The sequence below is a fragment of the Dasypus novemcinctus genome, chromosome 2 (assembly GCF_030445035.2).
Source record: "Dasypus novemcinctus isolate mDasNov1 chromosome 2, mDasNov1.1.hap2, whole genome shotgun sequence".
Taxonomy (NCBI): Eukaryota; Metazoa; Chordata; class Mammalia; order Cingulata; family Dasypodidae; genus Dasypus; species Dasypus novemcinctus.
This window is the reverse complement of record NC_080674.1, coordinates 145778263-145792394: the sequence shown is the minus strand read 5'-3', so window position 1 is coordinate 145792394 and position 14132 is coordinate 145778263. Positions and strand designations below refer to the sequence as shown.

At 40.7% G+C, this 14132-nt stretch overlaps 1 protein-coding gene across 6 annotated transcripts in view; it reads right to left on the bottom strand.

Annotated features, from left to right (window-relative positions):
* PKD2L2 (polycystin 2 like 2, transient receptor potential cation channel) overlaps positions 1-14132 on the bottom strand; it is a 59193-nt gene that overhangs the window by 28156 nt on the left and 16905 nt on the right. For all 6 annotated transcript variants that reach the window (XR_011646632.1, XR_011646634.1, XM_058279182.2 and 3 more), the window contains exon 5: positions 9698-9926. Coding sequence is in view for 4 of the 6 variants with exons in the window: in XM_058279182.2 (XP_058135165.1) it covers positions 9698-9926 (229 nt within the window). In the remaining 2 variants the exon portion in view is untranslated. The remainder of the gene's footprint in view (positions 1-9697; positions 9927-14132) is intronic.

Genomic DNA, 14132 nt, shown 5'->3' with positions numbered 1-14132 from the left:
CCAGCTCAAAACTCCAAACTCCCTTCTCAGCAGTGAGGTTTTTTCTGTGAGTCCCTGCCCATCAAGGGGGTGGGTACTCAAGTCCTACTGATGTGCCCAATCAAAACCTTAATCATTATTTAATCAAGTAAAAGTGAAACCTGTGAATCCAGTATAATCTAATATGCTCAGAGGAAAAGGCAGGTTCACAAACATAAGCCAATATCTCTTTTTGGAATTCATAAATAATGCCAAACTGCTACAATATCCGTAATAAAAATTCTGTTAGAAATTATTATCCCCTGGTGGGATGTTACTCAAGAAATCCATAGGGATTATGGTACCCACTTTATAGGACAACTCCTTTATAAATTTCTGTCAACTTTACCCATCCTACAGTGCCTCTACTGTGCCTATCACCCCCCAATCATCAGGGCTGGTGGAACACATCAATGGCCTAATCAAAACACTGGGAAACTCACTGAACAATTTTCCCTCCGCTGGGTTAAAGTTCTTCCCCTAGTACTCATGAACTTACAGGGACACCCTTTTGGCCCTCACTACCTTTCCCCTTATAAGAAAGTTACTGGCAGACCCATGCCCTTATTTCCCTGGTTGCAAACTGAAGTTAGCTCCTCACTGACCACTTACTGCCAAAGCTCACAAACTCTTTCTGAACGCCACAAAACTGTTTCTGAGTCTCTTTCTACAGATCTCCCCGCCTTTTCCACCACTTGTACAACCAGGAGATTGGGTGTATTGGAAATGGCATCTTCTGAAACACATTCTTGAGGCCCGATGGAAAGGATTTCAAGTACAACCCCCACTGCCATAAAGTTTCAAGGACTCAACTCCTGGATTCATTTAAAATCAGGCCCATCACCCAAGGAGACCACTGAAAGCATGGGAGACCTGACCCTGAGGCTCCAGCAAGTCCAGGAGCAGCTGACATTTGATGCAGTCTGCTGTCCCAAGACTCTGAATGTGGCCTTAAAATTCGTTTTGTATTTTTTCTTAACTAAGTAGTTAACTAATGCATAATCTCTCCCCTACCCCCAGAACAAGAACACCCTGACTGGCCCCCTAGTTACCCTTGTTGGCCCTAATAGCTTCCCTTTGCTGCATTTAGCAACACTGTCCTTATCTGGATTGTAGCAAACATTATCTTCCCATACTTACTACATCTAGCCCCACTGTCTAATTAAAATGACCCCTATGCTACTCTTTTGCTTCCAACTGGAATGTCAACCTTATCCTTAACATGTCTCAAATTGTCGCCTCCAGTCTTAATCTCTCAAACTGCTGGCTTTGTCATAACAACCTTCAAGTAGCCCAATCCTTTATTTATGGAATACTCCTCACCAATCTTTCCAGCACCAATATTCCCCAGTGGGAGTCTCTAGTATGATCCAGTGATGAAAGTGACCTCCTGAAAGATGTCCTGTTTCATTATCCTTCAGGAGTCTTTTTCTGCCTCCTTCCCAACCAACCCCCCTTCCTGTTTATTTATGGCACAAACGTTTTCATCTGCACCACCAATTCAGAAGGTCAAAACTGTCAGCAACCCCCAAGTCAAAAGGACTTCCCCCGGACCAGATGGTGCCCCCTTAGAGCTCTCTCAGATCAGTCCAAACCTTGCTCAAACCCCCTCCCAAAGTCAACCTGACTTTCCTAAGCATTTCAGATTCCCTCATGGACCAAAGCCTCTCTGTCTCCCCTCAGGTTTTGCCTTCCTATATACCACTCAAGGGCCTGAGGCATTTCCTTTCCTTCTCTGATCCAGAGCCTGGTGGACAAATGCCCAATTGGCTCTGTAAGAGACCCCAACTTCCACCCTTATAACTTTACCTCTCCCACCCAAAATATAAGGGCAATTGTTTTAATTCTTGCTGGAGTAGGGCTCAGACTCAGACTTTTAATGCCCTGTATAGGTTTTGGATACCTAGAACATGTATTCAGCAACCTCAGTGCCACCCTTGAAGCTGTAGCTCAGGAAATGGGGCAAGCCCTACAAGGACTAACTACATCTCTCAATTCCCTCATGGCCATACTATAGACAACCACTTAGTTTTAGATTACCTACTGGCAGAAGAATGAGGCGTCTGTGCCACTGGAAATAAATACATCCTGTTGCACTTGGACCAACACCACCAGACAAGTTGGGACCAACATCCAGGAAGTCTTCAAACAAGCCAAATGACTTCACAGCATAAACCAGCAACCAAGAGACATATGGGAATCAATTAAGGGATTTCTGCCTAACACCTCTTGATTGTATTCCCTAGTCTTGCAGCTGACTGTGATAATCATCACCTATTCCTCAGGCCCCTTTTCTTCCACATTATCAACAATTTAGACGCACAGTGTCTTAAAGTCACCAAACTCTTTCTCCTATCCCCTGCAGCTTCAGGGTATAAGTCTATAGGGCCCCAAACTAGCCATAATTGATCTTCAGGGAATCAAAGGACTCCTTGACCCAAAGGAGGGAATGTGAAATGGGAATGATAAATAATTTTACTATCTCAATTTGCTTGAGCTTCCATTTTATCCACGGGATTACAAAGAAGCAGCAGAGGCTAACTGAAGCAAGCTGACATACCAGTGATCCTTTACCGTGCTGATAAAGACCACTGCCCCTGCTGGGAAAGAGGAACTGTAACAAACAAATCAGGCAGACGCCAGCAAAGTCTGCTGATTTTCAACAGATGGTCACAATCTTACATCAACATTCTGCTTGCTGATTAATGAACTGGGACCCAAGGATACTGTGCCCAGGCAGCTCATATCCCTCATAGCTCATGCAGCTCACATCCCCCTCATAACTCATATAGCTCATGTCTCCCTCATTCCACCCCATTCCCCCACATACTCCCCTTGTCTCTTTTGGTACTGCTCTGCATTAATGAAACTTTAGCTTAAAAACTTGCCCTTTTTAAGTCTGTTTATTTTATTTTCAGCATAACAGTTTAAATACAGGTTTGGCTATAACTAAAGGCCAATAAAAGTGAAATACCAGATTGTATAAAACAGAAATATTCATTCATTGACTGTTCTTACAACCAAGGTCTCATCATTTGTCCACCCTGCCTACATCTCTCTGTTTTTTCAGTATGCTCCAGTGGCCAGAACTGGCAGTCTTTGTTGTTTCTTTTGGGGATAGTTCTGGCGTCTCCTGTCCCCACAAGTTACTCTCTGGCTGCTCAACTACCTACACCCCTTCAGTATTCTGCCTAGACTTGTCCTTTCCCTATTCTTTAAAATTTCACTATCAAGCAGAAAGCAGATTTAAGCAACATATAATAGTACATTTTAAAGGAACTTGTCTCTAAAGATCCATGAAGTTCTATAAGTAATACACATTTTGAGTGGGGGTGAGGAAACCTACTGTTAACATTAAATCATAAGCCTAGAAAAAGATCTTCTAGGGTTTGGGACACCAGGTGAAGGCTGGGCACTGCCCAGAGGAAAGAGGGACAAAGGAGAGAAATCGCAATGACAGAATTGTATTTGAGACCAGCGGCTGCTGCTACTGGTGCCATTCTCCACACTTAAGACACTTTAGAATTCTAGGGCCTCTGGGACTACAACTACGGAAAGAGGGGGCTCCAGAAATCTACTACCCCAGGAAAGGGAAGAGAGGGACACAGCCTAAGGATGACTCAGCTTTTGACTCACAAATTTGATCTGCTGTGTCCCAGGGGCCCTTCCAGGCTGGGTGGGACTGCGCCATTGCTTGCCTTGGAGCCAGCAAGGAGTTAAAGATGTACAACCTCCCAATCTCCTTCTCTACTAATAGGGACTGATTGTTGAGGACTCAGAGGGGAGCGGAAATATTTCTGACCAGGGAATAGGGAAGGGGCTGCCAGAGAAGCTGGAGAACTGTCTCAGTGAAAGTTTGAATTACAAGGTTCATAGCCTTGAGACAGGAAGCTCTATCACTTTGATCCAGTCTGTGTTGCAAAAAATACATTCCGACCAGGCATTGAACTGAGAGCTCCCAAAGAGCACCATCTGCTGACAGACCAAGGACGTGCATGCAAGAAAATTAAAGATAAGTAGGAGAGGATTTTTCTGGCCTCTATAGCCTCCCTACCCAAGGTCCTAGAAAGTGACTCTACAACCAATTACTGGGTTCAGTGCCCAGTTTTGAGCAACCAGCATGACAATCCTAACAATCCAGATTGAGTGAACAATCAAAGAGCAGTGGTAACACAGCCTCCTGCCACGAAATCCCTACAAAGGAGAAAGAAATTGAGCACCTGAGTAAACTACATCCTAATCAGATACTTAGATATTAGCAAAAAATTACAAGCCATACTAAGAAAAAAGAAGACACGGCCCAAGAAAAGGAATATATCAAAGTCCCAGAAGAGATGCAGAATTTGAGAGAACTAATCAGTGAGATGCACACAAATTTCAAAAATCAATTTAATGAGTTGAAAGACAATATGGTCAAAGAGACAAATGACACCAAGAAGACACTGAAAAAAGTGAAAAGCAAAAAAAAAAAAAAAAAAAAAAAAAAAGACATTGAATGAGTGCAAAGAAGAATTTGAAATCCTGAAGTAACAGAGCTCACAGGAATGAGACACAATAGGTGAGATTAGAAATGCATTTGAGGCATACAACAGCAGACTCAAAATGATAGAAGAAATAATAAGCGATACTGAAGACAGAATAGCGAAAACTGAAGAGATAAAAAAACAGAAAGAAAAGAGTGGAAATAATTGAGCAGAGGCTCAGAGAGTTGAGTAACAATATGAAATGCAATGATGTATGTGTCATGGGAGTTCCAGAAGGAGAAGGAAAAAGGGGCAGAAAGACTAAATGAGGAAATCATAGCTGAAAATTTCCCAACTCTCACAAAAGAAATGAACTTATATGTCCAAGAAGCACACCATACCCCAATCAGAATAAATCTGAATAGGTCTACTCCAAGACATATATACTCAGGATGTCAAATGTCAGAGATAAAGAGAAAATTTCAGAGCAGCAAAGGAGAAGCAAAACCATTACATACAAGGGACGTCTTGTAAGAGCTAGTGCAGATTTTTCTATGGAAACCATGGAGGCGAGAAGACAGTGGTATGATACAATTAGGATACTGAAAGAGAAAAACTGCCAGCCCAGAATTCTTTATCCAGCAAAATTGTCCTTCAAATATGATGGTGAGTATAAAAGGTTCACAAACAAGAGAAAGAGTTTGCAAAAAAGAATCCACCTTTGCAGAAATATTAAAGGAAGTCTTAGAACCTGAAAGAAAAAGACAGGAGAGGCTCAGAGGAGAGTACAGAAGAAAGAATAGCTGAAAGGATAACCAGAAGAGTAAAGGGCAGACAAAAATAAGATAAGACATATGAAAACCAAAGAATAAAATGGAGGGAAGTAGATAATGGATTTACAGTAATATCATTGAATGTGAATGGATTAAACTCCCAATCAAAAGATACAGGCTGACAAATGGATAAAAAAACATGAGACATACATATGCTACTTATAAGAAACTCATCTTAGACCCAGGGATACAAACTGGCTGAAAGTGAAAGGATGGAAAAAGATACTCCATGTGAATAATAACCAGAAAAGAGCAGGGGTAGTTATGCTAATATCAGACAAAATGACTTTAAATGCAAAAAAGTTATAAGAGATACAGAAGTCCATTATATATTAATAAAAGGGACAATCCATCAGGAAGATATAACAGTCATAAATATCTATGCATCTAACCAAAGTGCCCCAAAATACATGAGACAAACTCTGAGAAAACTGAAGGGAGAAACAGACATCTCTACAATAATCATTGGAGACTTCAACACCCCACTCACATCATAAGATAGAACAACTAGACATAAAATGAACAAGGAAACTGAGAACTTGAACCATATGATAAATGATTTAGACCTAATAGACATATACAGAACACTGCATCCAAAATCAGCAGGTTATATATTCTTCTCAAGTGCCCATGGATCTTTCTCCAGGACAGACCACATGTTAGGATGCAATGCAGCTCTCAATAAATATTAAAAGATTGAAATTATACAAACACCTTCTCAGATTATAATGGAATGAAACTGGAAATCAATAATAGACAGGTAAAAAAGTAAATTTGCAAATGTGTGGAGGAGGCTGACCAACACACTCCTAAATAATCAGTGGGTCAAAGAAGAAATTGCAAGTGAAATTCAGTAAATATATTAAGACAAATGAAAATGAGAACACAACTTATCAAAGCTTATGGGATACAGCAAAGGCAGACTTGAGAGAGAAATTTATAGCCCTAAATGCCTATATTAAAAAAGAAGGCTTTTCATGCTGATAGTGCTCATGCAGACATGGTGAACGTTTCTAAAACCTTCCAGGATTTCTGTAAGAAGTGTGGCAAGCATCAACCCAACAAGGTGACACAGTACAAGAAGGGAAAGGATTCTTTATATGTCAAGGAAAGTGTCATTTTGACAGGAAGCAGAGTGGTTACAGTGGGCAGACTAAGCCAATTTTCTGGAAAAAGGCTAAAACTACAAAGAAGATTGTGCTGAAGCATGAATGCGTTGAGCCCAATTGCAGATCTAAGAGGATGTTGGCTATTAAGAGATGCAAACACTTTGAAATAGGAGGCAACAAGAAGAGAAGAGGCCAAGTGATCCAATTCTAAGCTTTGTCTTTTGTTATGACAATAAAATCTTGAGGTTATGGTAAAAAAAAAAAGAAGACGAGCTAAACTCAAAGGTTTAACTGAACAACTAGAACAACTAGAAAAAAGAACAGCAAACCAATCCTAAAGCAAGCAGAAGGCAAGAAATAATAAAGATTAGAGCAGAAATAAATGAAACTGAGAAACAAACAAAAAAATAATAATAATAGTAATAAGAAAGAAAGAAAATCAACAAAACCAAAAGCTGGTTCTTTGAGAAGATCAATAAAATTGACAAACCCCTAGCTATACTAAAAAAGTAAAAAAGAGAGAAGATGGAAATAAATACAATCAGAAATCAAAGGGGGGAGTTATAACTGACCCCACAGAAATAAAAAGAATCATAAGAGGATATTATGAGAAACTGTATGCCAACAAACTAGATAACCTAGATGAAATGGACAAACTCCTAGAAATGCACAAACAACCTACACTAACACTACAAGAAATACTAAAAATTAACTAACTAATCACATTTAAGGAGACTGGATCCATCAGCAAAAATCTTCCAGCAAAGAAAAGTCGAGGACCACATGGATTCACAGGTGAATTCTACCAAACATTTCAAAAAGAATGAACACCAATCCTGTTTAAACTCTTCCAAAAAAATTGAAGAGGAGGGAAAATTACCCAACACATTTTATGAAGCCAATATCACCCTAATACCAAAGCCAGATAAAGATACTACAAGAAAAGATAATTACAGACCAATCTCTCTAATGAACATACATGCTAAAATTCACAACAAAATACTTAAAAATTGACTCTAACAGCATATCAAAAGACTTATACATCATGACCAAGTGAAATTTATTCCTGGTATGCAAGGCTGCTTCAATATAAGAAAATCAATCAATGTAATACACCACATTAACAAATTGAAGGAAAAAAATCCATGATAATCTCAATGACACAGAAAAGGCATTTGACAAAATCCAGCATCTTTTCTTGATAAAAACACTTCAAAAGATAGGGCTAGAAGGAAAATTCCTTATTATGATAAAAGGCATATATGAAAAACCCATTGCTAACATTGTACTCAATGGGGGAAAGGTTGAAAGCTTTCCCTTTAAGTTTGGGAACAAATCAAGGATGCTCACTGTCAGCATTGTTATTCAATATTGTATTAGAAGTTCTAGCAAGGGCAATTAGATAAGAAAAAAAAAAATTAAAGGTATTTAAATAGGAAAGAGGAAGTAAAACTCTCACTGTTTGTGAATAACATGATCCTTTACTTAGAAAATCCTGAAATATCCACGACAAAGCTACTTGAGCTAATAAATGAGTCCAGCAAAGTGGCAGGATACAAGATCAACATGCAAAAATAAAAAATGTTTTTTTACACTAGTACTGAACAATCTGAGGAGGAAATCGGGAAAATTCCATTTTCAACAGTAACAAAAATACTGAAATACCTAGGAAATAATTTAACCAAAGAAGTACTGGACCTATACCCAGAACACTACAAAACAATGCTAAAAGAAATTTTAGAAGACCTAAACAAATGGAAAGACATTCTGTGTTCATGGATTGGAACAATAAATATTGTGAAGATGTCAATCTTACCCAAACTATTTATAGATTCAACGCAATACCAATCAAAATTCCAGCAGCCTACCTTACAGAATTAGAAAGGCAGTTACCAAATTCATTGGGAAGAGAAAGAGTACCTGAACAGCCAAAAGCATTCTAAAAAAGAAGAGTGATGTGGGAGGAACTCACTATCTGACTTTGAAACATATTACAAAGCTATAGTGGTCAAAACAGCATGGTACTGGCATATAGACAGACACATCAATCAGTGGAACAGAATTGAGAATACAGAAATAAACTCACCTATACAGTCAAGTGGTTTTTGACAAACCTATCAAGTTAATTTTAACAGAACAAAATAGTCTTTTCAACAAATGGTGCTGGGAGAACTGGATATCTATAACCAAAAGAATGAAAGAGGACACTTATCTCACTCCCTATACAACAATCAACTCAAAATGGATCCAAGTCCTAAGTACAAAAGCGAGGACCATAAAACTATTAAAAGAAAATATAGAGAAACATCTTCAAGACCTTGTAGTAGGTAGTGGATTCTCAGACCAAATACCCAAAATGCATGCAATAAAAGAAAACATAGATAAATGAGACTTCCTTAAAATTAAGCACTTTTGCACCTCACAGGACTTTATCAAAGGATGAAAAGACAGGCAACTCAATGGGAAAAATATTTGAAAATCACATATCTGATAAGGGTTTAATATCCAGAATATAAAAACAGATGTGGGAAACGGACTTTGGCCCAGTGGTTAGGGCGTCCGTCTACCATATGGGAGGTCCGCGGTTCAAAACCCGGGCCTCCTTGACCCATGTGGAACTGGCCATGCGCAGCGCTGATGTGCGCAAGGAGTGCCGTGCCACGCAAGGGTGTCCCCCGCGTGGGGGAGCCCCACGTGCAAGGAGTGTGCCCGTGAGGAGAGCCACCCAGCGTGAAAAGAAAGAGCAGCCTGCCCAGGAATGGCGCTGCCCACACTTCCCGTGCCGCTGACGACAACAGAAGCGGACAAAGAAACAAGACGCAGCAAATAGACAACAAGAACAGACAACCAGGGGAGGGGGGGAAATTAAATAAATAAATAAATCTTTAAAACAAAAAAACAAAAAAAAACCACAGATGTTACAACTTAAAAACAAAATACAAATGACTCAATTACAAAATGGGCTAAAGACTTGAAGAGACGTTTGTCCAAAGAAGAAATACAAATGGCCAAAAGACATTTAAATCTTAATACCCATGGAATCACCTATTCCTCTAGGTTTATACTGTTCCTCCCAAAGTCCAAACCAGAAAAGACAGACTTCTTCCTTTTGGAGGCATGCCATATGGATGTACTATGACAGTTCATTTTATAAGTCATACTTGTAGCTTTTAAAATAAGCCCTAGATGAATAGAAAATGACTGCTTTTCCATCCCCTTCACTGGTAGGGTCAAATGTGATCCCCTTCAACCATACCCATGGATATATACCTACCACTAAAAGTAGTAATTCTAGCCAGTTCCAAACACTTTTGAAGTAGGCAAACTTAAATTCTTTCATTTTCTTGACTTCTTGTGTTGTGAAGACAAAAAGAAAAATGCAAAATATGATTTCACAGGAAGCAATAAAATAATCATAGTAGCTAACATATCTAAGGAGCTTCACAGAGTAAAATTGCCATGAAGTAAGTATTCCTCCAGTTGCAGGGAATTCTGCCACCAATCTGCAAAATTAAATTTGTGAAAGTAACTGTGCATTTCAAGCATTTACATTTTATTACTTAACTCAATGTGAGTGAAATTTCTAATCAGCAGGGTCAGGTACTTAAATGATAATCAATTATTTAATATAAAATAATTTTCTCAGGGTCAAGTACAACTTTAAAATTTTGTAATGGATTTACTTATTTCTTGAAGGCTTCACTTTACTTTTTGTATTCTTGAATATTCACAGTGGTCAAAGACCAATGTAAATGAGAAAGATGTGATTTTGCTGGACATTCATTCTATTATAAGTTCACATTGCCTATTCATAATGCGGAATATCAATTTATCTCCACAGGAAAATGAGGTCTGTTCAAGTAATAACTGTTACTGGTCAGGACTCTTCCCTAAAATACATAATTCTCAGCAGTGGGAAATGTATCTTTGTAGTTTATCAGAGACATTTCTTTTTTTTTTCTTTTGATTTTAGCCTTTTTAAATTTTTTATTGTTTAAAGATATTTAGATTATATAAATGATAAATAAAAAATGTAGGGGATTCCCATATGTCCCACTCCCTACTCCTCCCACACTTTCCCACATTAACAACATCCTTCATTAGTGTGGTACATTTATAACAATTGATGAACATGTATTGGAGTTTTGCCACTAAGTGTGTATTATAGTTTATAGTGTAAATTCTCTCCTGCACAATTTTGTGAGTTATGACAATATATATAATGGCTAGTATCTGTCATTGCATTGTCATTCAGGACAATTCCAATGTCCTGAAAATGCCCCCATATTACACCTATTTTTCCCCTCTCCCTCCCCTCAGAATCTTTGATGGCCACTGCTTCCACATCAATGATAAAAGTTCTTCCATTGCTAGAATAACTATAAATCTACAGTAGAATAACAGTAGGTCTATTCTAGTCCATTGCTCATTCCCTAATCCTGAGAATTCTAGGATTCTCTAATTGAGAGGGAGCTTAGATCCTAGGGGCAGATGGACAGTACTATCTTGCTTGCAATGGTAGACTCTCTATTGGTGACATTTCTTATTTCTAAATATCAAGGTCACATATTCTAATATAGCCTGTGCATAATACAAACTTATTTTATATCCAAATATGCCTAGAAAGCTAATTGAGAAGTATAAACTCTATTGGCTTTAGATATTCAGGGAGGATGCAAGCCAAATGTGTCAAGCTTACCTGGAACGTGGGGGGTTCATGCTAAAAGCTTACCTGGAATGTAGGGGATATGTGTTAACTCAAGCTTACCTGGAATGTGGGGTATATATGTTAAATCAAGCTTACCTGGAGGAAATAACCTATCTAATACTCAGATAAAACACTTGAAGAAACTAATAAAAAGTCCCTTTGCATACAAGCACCATTTGACTCCCCACTCTTATATCCTCTGTATAAAAGGGACCCAGAAATTCTATTCAGGGCTCGGTTTTTATGAGGACAAGAGTCCGCTGAGTCTGGCTGGCTGAAATAAATCATCTTCCTTCTCAGAATTCTTGCATCCTGGTCTTCAATACCATGTACAACTGACTTGTCTCTGCTAATACATTTCTGGGGGCTTGTCTGGGATTACGCTGAGAAGGTCAGAGGAGGCAACAGTTGTTTGCCCCTCCCAGATGTCTTCAAGGAGACCAGGAGGGCCCGGGTGAAACCCTGCCCTGGGTGCCCCTGGGCTCCCCTTTTTAATCCTGAATGAGGTTGTGGACTTCACCAGAACTCTCCCGGAGGCATTGGGGGGGGGGGCACCAGAAGTTTTAAGAGACCCTGAGAATGAAGCAAGGAGCATTGCATGACAGACAGGTAAGACCTCCAGGGGCAAAGTGCAGGAAAAAGCCTAATTCTAAAAATTAGGGAGCCTGATCAGCTCTCAAAAGGAGGAGGCCCCAGTACTCCTGAAAATATGGGAGGAAGCTGCCTTCTCTCTTGGTCCAAAAAATGGAAAAGGGGGTGGTTGTGTGCATGTGATTGTGGAGACTGAGTGAGACACAGAAGATCACTTCTGTGCGGTGAGTGTGGAGTCCCAATCTATGGTTCTGTGGCAACCTCATATGGTCAAGGGTGGTCTGGGGGGCCTCCCTGCAAAGGGGCCCTCTTCTGAGTCAGGGGTTTGTACTGACCTGCTATAGCTAAGAGGAGCCTTAAGCTCCCATGAGGGATGGAGCCGGAGATGAATGAAGCATAAGGCTTGAATGAGTGTTGTGCATCATTGGCACAGGGTGGAAACATGGGAAACATACAAAGTAGGACCCCATTAGGTTATATGCTGAAAAACTTCCCCTGTGCATTCCATGGAGAAGTATATGGCATAAGGTTTCAGCCAGGAAAGCTTAGAATGCTTTGTGAATTAGAATGGCCAACTTTTGGTGTGGGCTGGCCCAAGGAAGGCACTTTAGATTCCTGGATCATTCATAAAGTCCACGATGTAGTAAATGGAAAACCAGGGCATCCAGACCAGTTCCCCTACATTGATGCCTGGCAAAATGCTATGAGTAAAAGTCTGCCCTGGTTAGGGAAGTGCACGACTAAGGAAGCTAGGATTTGCTTAATACGAAAAACGAGGAGTGCTGTCCCAGGGACCAGACCAAACAAACACTATGCAAAGAGTCCAGAGAAAGTGCCCCCCAAATCCAGTGCCGACCCACCCATTTTAGAAGGGCCAAATAAAAATGACCTTGCACTGCCTTATGTGATTGTGCCTACCATGACAGTGCTGAGGAATGAGAATGAACAAGTTTCCTTAAGCAGTGCTCCCTCGTCATCCACACTGGGAAGTGTGATGCCCACACTATCCCCGCAGTTGCCTTTATTGCCATCTGCACAAGAGAGGGAGAGGGCACCTACACCATCCCTGCAGCTGCTTTTATTGCCATCTGCATCAGAGGGGGCACCTACACCATCCCTGCAGCTGTCTTTGTTACCTTCCGCAGTGAAAAACGCAAACCAGTCGCCTCCACAGCCGATTGCCCCTGGCAACGCAGCACTGACTACCAGTCAAGAAGGAGGCCCTGAGAAACAGCAACTCAGATCACAGGAAGCCCCAGAGGCAGAGGGAGCAGAGAGAAAGGCTGTCCCACAGTGACCTCTCCATGAAGCCTGGGTCCCAATTTATTATGATGCAGGTGGTCAGACTCAGGGGGGAACTGGACACTCATCTACCAGCCCTTTACTACAGTGGACCTCTTTAACTGGAAAAGCCATTCTTGGAGAAGCCTCAAGCCATGACGGACATTTTCCAGTCCATCATACAGAACCACAAACCCACCTGGGCTGATTGTAAGCACTTTATTAATAATGATTTTATTAAACTTTGAAGAAAGAATGTGAGTCACGCAGGGCGCTCTAACCTGGCTCAGAGAGCACCCACCTGAGGGAACCAGTATGCCCATTCGCAGTTCCTGACAAGGATCCCCAGTGGGACGCCAGTAATGCAACTGGGCTCAACCGACTAGAAATGTTCCACAGGGCCTTAGTTGAAGGACTGAGGGTGGGAAGCTAGAAAGCAGTAAACATGACAAAAACTACCCAAATCTTAGAGGCTCTTGATGAGAGTCCGGCTCAATTCTATAAGAGACTTTGTGAGGCTTTCTGTGTATACACAGACTCTCCTAAGAGACAAACAATGGTCAATACAGTGTTGCCCAATCACAGGCTGACATCTGAAGAAAGCTACAGAAGTTGGATGGCTTCACTGGTATGAATATCTCTCAGCTCATGGAAATAGCCACTAAGGTTTATGTCAACCGTGATGTAGTGACAAGGAGGGAAGAAAATCAGAAGATGAAAAAGAAGGCAAATCTTCTGGCAGTGGCAAGAGTTGAAAAATCCAATCCTGTGTCAAGGAGAGTAAACTGGGAAACCCCTGCCCCAAGGAAGGGGAAGGGCTCACTCTTAGGGTGAAATCAGTGCATGTACTGCAAGAAGGATGGGCGTTGGAAGTGAGAGTGTCCCAGCAGGCCACCTGACCCCATCAATGCAGCCAAAACATTAGCCAGAAAAGCTAGCGGAGCATCACAAACCAAACCCTGGGTTCATAAAAATTCAGGAAAACCCCCTGCAAATCAGATAATTGGACTGGCAGGAGTAAAGGACTCTGATAGAGAGTATTAGGACAGACTGGGCTCCTATTCTCTCGGCCCCATGGAGCCTATGGTCGGAGTCCAAATTGGGGGTCACACCATACATATGGATGGTC